The 8484-nt window shown below is 45.7% G+C and overlaps 1 protein-coding gene across 1 annotated transcript; it reads right to left on the bottom strand.

Moving 5' to 3' along the window:
- Positions 1 to 7049: 7049 nt before the first annotated feature.
- On the bottom strand, positions 7050 to 7939 carry s12a1 (Solute carrier family 12 member 1). The gene is given in 2 exon segments (NM_001141520.1): positions 7050 to 7290; positions 7293 to 7939. Coding segments are annotated over 2 exon segments (435 nt in total). The 5' UTR covers positions 7701 to 7939; the 3' UTR covers positions 7050 to 7263.
- Between the last annotated feature and the right edge of the window lie 545 nt (positions 7940 to 8484).

An 8484-nucleotide genomic window follows, 5' to 3' on the forward strand; every position in this document is an offset into this window, starting at 1 on the left:
CCTAACCCTGCCCCAATATAACCCATCTCTACTCCCAGGACCCTCCTAACCCTGCCCCAACATAACCCATCTCTACTCCCAGGACCCTCCTAACCCTGCCCCAATATAACCCATCTCTACTAACCAGGACCCTCCTAACCCTGCCCCAATGTAACCCATCTCTACTCCCCAGGACCCTCCTAACCCTGCCCCAATATAACCCATCTCTACTCCCAGGACCCTCCTAACCCTGCCCCAATATAACCCATCTCTACTCCCCAGGACCCTCCTAACCCTGCCCCAATATAACCCATCTCTACTCCCAGGACCCTCCTAACCCTGCCCCAATACCATCCAACCTCCTAACCCTGCCCCAATATAACCCATCTCTACTCCTCAGGACCCTCCTAACCCTGCCCCAACATAACCCATCTCTACTCCCAGGACCCTCCTAACCCTGCCCCAATGTAACCCATCTCCACTCCCCAGGACCCTCCTATCCCTGCCCAATATAACCCATCTCTACTCCCAGGACCCTCCTAACCCTGCCCCAATATAACCCATCTCTACTAACCAGGACCCTCCTAACCCTGCCCCAACATAACCCACCTCTACTCCCAGGACTCTCCTAACCCTGCCCAAATATAACCCATCTCTAGTAACCAGGACCCTCCTATCCCTGCCCCAATGTAACCCATCTCTACTAACCAGGACCCTCCTATCCCTGCCCAATATAACCCATCTCCACTCCCCAGGACCCTCCTAACCCTGCCCCAATATAACCCATCTCTACTCCCCAGGACCCTCCTAACCCTGCCCCAATATAACCCATCTCTACTCCCAGGACTCTCCTAACCCTGCCCAAATATAACCCATCTCTAGTAACCAGGACCCTCCTATCCCTGCCCCAATGTAACCCATCTCTACTAACCAGGACCCTCCTATCCCTGCCCAATATAACCCATCTCCACTCCCCAGGACCCTCCTAACCCTGCCCCAATGTAACCCATCTCTACTCCCCAGGACCCTCCTAACCCTGCCCCAATATAACCCATCTCTACTCCCAGGACCCTCCTAACCCTGCCCCAATATAACCCATCTCTACTAACCAGGACCCTCCTAACCCTGCCCCAATATAACCCATCTCTACTCCCAGGACCCTCCTAACCCTGCCCCAATATAACCCATCTCTACTAACCAGGACCCTCCTAACCCTGCCCCAATATAACCCATCTCTACTAACCAGGACTCTCCTAACCCTGCCCCAATATAACCCATCTCTACTCCTCAGGACCCTCCTAACCCTGCCCCAATATAACCCACCTCTACTAACCAGGACCCTCCTAACCCTGCCCCAACACAACCCATCTCTACTCCCAGGACCCTCCTAACCCTGCCCCAATATAACCCATCTCTACTCCCAGGACCCTCCTAACCCTGCCCCAATATAACCCACCTCTACTAACCAGGACCCTCCTAACCCTGCCCCAATGTAACCCATCTCTACTCCCAGGACCCTCCTAACCCTGCCCCAATGTAACCCATCTCTACTAACCAGGACTCTCCTAACCCTGCCCCAATATAACCCATCTCTACTAACCAGGACTCTCCTAACCCTGCCCCAATATAACCCATCTCTACTCCCCAGGACCCTCCTAACCCTGCCCCAATGTAACCCATCTCTACTAACCAGGACTCTCCTAACCCTGCCCCAATATAACCCATCTCTACTAACCAGGACCCTCCTAACCCTGCCCCAATATAACCCATCTCTACTCCTCAGGACCCTCCTAACCCTGCCCCAACATAACCCATCTCTACTCCCCAGGACCCTCCTAACCCTGCCCCAATGTAACCCATCTCTACTCCCAGGACCCTCCTAACCCTGCCCCAATATAACCCATCTCTACTCCCAGGACCCTCCTAACCCTGCCCCAATATAACCCATCTCTACTAACCAGGACCCTCCTAACCCTGCCCCAATATAACCCATCTCTACTAACCAGGACCCTCCTAACCCTGCCCCAATATAACCCATCTCTACTCCCAGGACCCTCCTAACCCTGCCCCAATATAACCCATCTCTACTCCCAGGACTCTCCTAACCCCGCCCCAATATAACCCATCTCTACTCCCAGGACCCTCCTAACCCTGCCCCAATATAACCCACCTCTACTAACCAGGACTCTCCTATCCCTGCCCAATATAACCCATCTCCACTCCCCAGGACCCTCCTAACCCTGCCCCAATATAACCCATCTCTACTCCCAGGACTCTCCTAACCCTGCCCCAATATAACCCATCTCTACTAACCAGGACCCTCCTAACCCTGCCCCAATATAACCCATCTCTACTCCCAGGACCCTCCTAACCCTGCCCCAATATAACCCATCTCTACTCCCAGGACTCTCCTAACCCTGCCCCAATATAACCCATCTCTACTAACCAGGACCCTCCTAACCCTGCCCCAATATAACCCACCTCTACTCCCCAGGACTCTCCTAACCCTGCCCCAACATAACCCATCTCTACTAACCAGGACCCTCCTAACCCTGCCCCAATATAACCCATCTCTACTAACCAGGACCCTCCTAACCCTGCCCCAATATAACCCATCTCTACTCCCAGGACCCTCCTAACCCTGCCCCAATATAACCCATCTCTACTCCCAGGACTCTCCTAACCCTGCCCCAACATAACCCATCTCTACTCCCAGGACCCTCCTAACCCTGCCCCAACATAACCCATCTCTACTCCCAGGACCCTCCTAACCCTGCCCCAATATAACCCATCTCTACTCCCCAGGACCCTCCTAACCCTGCCCCAATGTAACCCACCTCTACTCCCAGGACCCTCCTAACCCTGCCCCAATATAACCCATCTCTACTAACCAGGACCCTCCTAACCCTGCCCCAATATAACCCATCTCTACTAACCAGGACCCTCCTAACCCTGCCCCAATGTAACCCATCTCTACTCCCCAGGACCCTCCTAACCCTGCCCCAATGTAACCCATCTCTACTCCCAGGACCCTCCTAACCCTGCCCCAATATAACCCATCTCTACTAACCAGGACCCTCCTAACCCTGCCCCAATATAACCCATCTCTACTCCCCAGGACCCTCCTAACCCTGCCCCAATATAACCCATCTCTATTAACCAGGACCCTCCTAACCCTGCCCCAACACAACCCATCTCTACTCCCAGGACCCTCCTAACCCTGCCCCAATATAACCCATCTCTTCTCCTCAGGACCCTCCTAACCCTGCCCCAACATAACCCATCTCTACTCCCAGGACCCTCCTAACCCTGCCCCAATGTAACCCATCTCCACTCCCCAGGACCCTCCTATCCCTGCCCAATATAACCCATCTCTACTCTCAGGACCCTCCTAACCCTGCCCCAATATAACCCATCTCTACTAACCAGGACCCTCCTAACCCTGCCCAAATATAACCCATCTCTAGTAACCAGGACCCTCCTAACCCTGCCCCAATCTAACCCATCTCTACTCCCCAGGACCCTCCTAACCCTGCCCCAATATAACCCATCTCTACTAACCAGGACTCTCCTAACCCTGCCCCAATATAACCCATCTCTACTAACCAGGACTCTCCTAACCCTGCCCCAATGTAACCCATCTCTACTAACCAGGACTCCCTTTATCCAGCCGAACCTCACGGTTCCATCTTTGTTGTCCAGGGGAATGACAGACTCCACGTCGTCCGACGGCGTCCCGTCGCTCCCCTCTCTGTCCTCCACCGTGTTCGTCACCGAGATCCTTCCATTCTAGAGAGAGAAAATAGGAGAGGAAAAGACTTGTCAGGGGTACGTATCACTCCAGTCTACCTGGAGGAAGATAAAGAATACGGCTGGTAGGGGAAGAAGGAATATGTTGAAATGGCCGTAGGTCATCTTATTCAACTTTAGAGGAAGTTTAGATTAGTTTTGTCTTTAGGAAATCAGAGAGAGTTGGCAGTAACTTTATGTTAGAATTCTGGGCCTCCTGTTGGATAGGTAAGTCTCTATGAGGTCAGAACACTGTTGAAATGTTCTCTTTCTAAATCAATCAAACAAGAGATGCAGTGTTCTTGTTCGTGAGTGTGTGTGAGAGAGAGAGTCGTGCAGTTTGATTCTGATGAAGATGGATACATGTTTGGAGAAGCATTATTATACTGTGTGCTTGTCCTTGAAGACTGCACTCCGTGAGAGAGAGAGAGAGAAGGAGAGAGTGAGGGAATAGAACAGAGAGAGAGAACAGGGTGGACCCAATTTAAACTTTTTGTAAGACGAATATGAAGTGTTTAAAGGACGCATGAGTACCAAACTCTTTAATGAGATGCTCAGATCTCTGTCTGGTGTAGGGCGTGGCGTGGCTGTCAGACAGAGATAACAGACTGTCTGTCACCCAAAGGTGTAAAAAATCTATAAAACACTTTAGCCTGTCAGTATGTCAACCATTGTGTAGATCAATTCTTATCTCTGTCTTTGACGACTGTTCAGTCCCAGTGTTAGCAGTAGGTTTATAGGGTGTGAAAGATGGTTGAACTGCGGTTAATGAAAGTGGCAGGAATGTTTCTAGTTAAATGAATGATTAAAGGACTATAAACTCCATTTATCTCTCTCTCCTCTCCTCTCTCTTTTCTCTTTATCTTATCTTCCTCTCTGAGACTATAAAACATATGTTCTTTTCTCCAGAGAGTTCATGTTGTTCTCTTTCAGTACATAGTAGGTCTATAAATGCTTTAAGAGGAATGAGTTGACCAATCCAAGGCCAAGCCACTGCACACTCCACATCATTTCAACGTGGATAATTGGGAAATATTTGGTTGAGACCTTGATCAATGAGATTACAACCTATAACCCACTCAAAAAGAGAGCCGAAAGTTAGTTGAATTTCCAATGTGTTATCACTATGCTTTCAACCATCTAAAAGCACAACCAAATTCAAATGAAAAAACAATGTCAGATTTTTGGTTTAGTTATCACCCAATTGTATATCACTGTGCTTTTAACCATTTAAAAGCACAGCAAAAGTTCAAATGGGAATACAATGTCAGATATTTTGTTTATGTATTTATGTGTTATAACTGTCCTTTATCTAATAGCAGAACCAAATGACCTGGATTGCAGTTGAGATGACATTAAAAGTACATGGTGCAATGATCAATGCCGTTCGAGATTCTGGGCAGATTATTACTGCAATTGTGAAGATCTCCACAGACCTGCAACGAGCTATGCATGCTATCTTCAACATGCATGGTTTATATGATGATGTAAGAAGACATTTATAGTTACAGTAACCTCAAACTGTGACCATGGATGTGTTGCTAATTTTAAGGGTGAATGTTTCATTAGTTTGTAAGATAGCCTAAAGTTAGCCTATTTACTGTATTACAATTGAATTGTGCTTGGTTGACAAGGCAACCAAATATTAACATTTAAAGGAGATGTATTTACTGCTTGGATAGTTCCATCTGTACAACTGGCTTAACCCCATTCTTTAACTTTTATTTTTGGCTGAGTTGGAGACGTGGATCCACCATATAATTTGTTAACTTGTCAACAAGTTAATAGGCTATTTATTGTATTTCAAAAGTGATATTGAATTGTGTTTGGTTGTAAACGCAACCAAATATCAACATTTGAAGGAGATTTATCTTCTGCTTGCATTCATCCATCTGTGCCACTGATTTAAAGGCAAATTAAACTTTAAATGCACTTTAAATAAAGTTGAATTTGATTTAGTCCTGTTGTTTAATTTAGATTTTTGATTGAGATGGAGACGTGAATCCAACATTTATTTATCCAACAATGATTCATTTGAAAACAAACTGGAATTAAAGCCAGACTAAGTCAGTGGTACAGATGGAACTATCCAAGCAGAAGATACATTTCCTTAAAATGTTGATATTTGGTTGCGTTGACAACCAAACACAATTCAATATCACTATCACTTGAAATCCTATTGTCTATTTTTAGTTCAATCCTGGGTTGAATTGAAACAATAGCTGTTGATGACTTTTAAAATGTTATATAGGGCTAAAAATAGCTTCATTGATGACATATGAGTGATAAAGTATGGTCACATTTAATTTGCTCTGTTAAACCTACCCTTTGGAATGGGTTCGATAGCAACAGCAAATCACATTTGTAAAAGTCAGTGAGAAATATCTTTATTTTATAAAACATTTTATTTAACCTTGATTTAACTAGGCAAGTCAGTTAAGAACAAATTCTTATTGTACAATTACGGCCTACCCCGGGCTAACCCTCCCCTAAACCAGACGACGCTGCACCAATTGTGTGCCGCCCTATGGGACTCCCGATCACGGCCAGTTGTGATACAGTCCGGGATCGAACCAGGGTCTGTAGTGACACCTCTAGCATTGAGATGCAGTGCCTTAGACCGCTGCGCCGCTCGGGAGCATCATAGCTAAGCAGGGCTTGTTTAAACCCTGGATGTGAGACCAAATGGTAGCTGTAGATAAATCAGTTCTGGACATTTGGTTACCATGATGACACAATCTTGTGGTTGAAATGTTACCCTCAAAACAGCGGTTGATTACTTTTTTCAAATCCAATGTATTTCCTACGTAGATTACACATCACAATATGTTGAGAAATGAAGTTGAAACAACATTGATTCAACCAATTTGTGCCCAGTGGGAAGTGACTTTCCCTTCTTTAGAACAGACATGAATGACGGTTACCCAATCACTGTTGTGACATGATAGTAATCTGTGTCACACAGTCAGAGAGAGAAAGAGAAAGAGAGAGTGAGATAAACAAATCAACAGAGAGAAACAAATACAAACAGAGAGAGAGATTTGTGACACGTTGCCATGAAAACAACATTGTAAATACAACCAATATTTATCTGTTTACTTTCGTCCCCTACTAGTCGTACTACAACTATATGTACATTGTTAAAACACTGTACATAGCTGATAATAGAACATTTGACACATCTTTATCCTTTTCAAACCTTTATCAGTGAAATGTTTACTGAACATTTTTTTATAGTTTCTTTTTGTTGAAGTTTTCTTTTTTTCTTCTTACTTTTGTTTATCATTTATTTAACTTGCTTTGGCAATGTAAACATAGGTTTCCCTTAACAATAAAGCCCCTTTGAATTGAATTGATTTAATTGAATTGAGAGACAAACAGGCCAATGTTAATGTCAAAACATGTTCCACATAAAAATGTTATGTTTTTCATTTACTGAATCGGAATTTAGATGATCTTTCTGAATTGTCTGGATTAAAGGAGAGTTGATTCCAGTTAAAAGGCTGCTGACTTGGTGGAGACAGTTGTGTGATGTGTGTGCCGGTAAGGAAAAGAGTACAAGATATACAGATGTACAGAGACAGGTCTAAATACAGATGTGTGTAGAGGGGGTTGTAGAGGTGTGAGTACAGGTGTGGGTGCAGGTGAGGAGGACTCAGACACACACTGACCTTCTGGAAGACATCGTGGAGCTCCTGCAGGGACGGTCGGACCGCACGGTTACCGCTCACACTCCCAGCGTTACGGTAGAAGTCGATGTTGGGCACGCGGTCCAGCGTGTCATGACCAAACGCACTGACCACGGACGGACGGACGGCCCGGTGCTCTCCGTTACCGGTCCCATTACCGTTAGAGGTGGTACCACCGGAGAAAGACGTCTCCTCATAGTTAGGGGGTTCGTCCCCGATCCTGTCATAGGCATCATTCTCCATCAGACTGGCTGTAAATACAGGCTCCTCACACCTACTGGCTTCTACAGGTCAAACACTACAGAAAAGGAATACTGAGGTCCTTCAGTCCTCTGGTCAGGGCCTAGAGACTGTCTAAGAGACTGTCTAAGTATCAGAAGCAATCGGCAGCTATGGGTTTGGAGCGCTGGTATGACAGACTAGTGTTGGTTCATCTGATTCTGTTTAGTTAAATCCTTGTGTAGGTCCAGAGCTGACCTATAGACCTGTCATATAGGCTGAGGTTGGCTCTGCCACCCTGGCTTTATATCCTCCTGGCCCCTACGCTGGGCTCTGCCTGGGACTCAGCCATTGGCTGAACCAGCGGTCCTACCAACCTCTCTCAGGACCCTGTATGTCTCAGATGTCCTTGCTGCATCCTCGGGGCCACAAAGCTTCTGACTAACCATTAACCAAGTAATAAACACCTTGGAAGATAAAGACCTGGAGCTCACAGTGTGAAATCAAAGCAAGCCTAAATGTCTTATATTGAGTGATAATTCACTTAAGATTTGTATTTTTTTATAGTTTTTTGTAGCAAGCTGCATTATCTAACGATATTGGCAGACAATTTTGCTTATTTTAACCGCCCAAAAACTTAATACAAGTAATTTATCTTATTTCAAGATAATTTTATAGATATTTTACCTTAATACGACTATTAAGGTACAATATCTTTAACAGATTACTTATATTAAAGATGCACAATGCAGAAATCGCTACTCCATTTCCTGGTTGCTTTCAATGAAAATGACAGATCTATAACACA

The sequence above is a fragment of the Salmo salar genome, chromosome ssa26 (genome assembly GCF_905237065.1).
Source record: "Salmo salar chromosome ssa26, Ssal_v3.1, whole genome shotgun sequence".
NCBI lineage: Eukaryota > Metazoa > Chordata > Actinopteri > Salmoniformes > Salmonidae > Salmo > Salmo salar.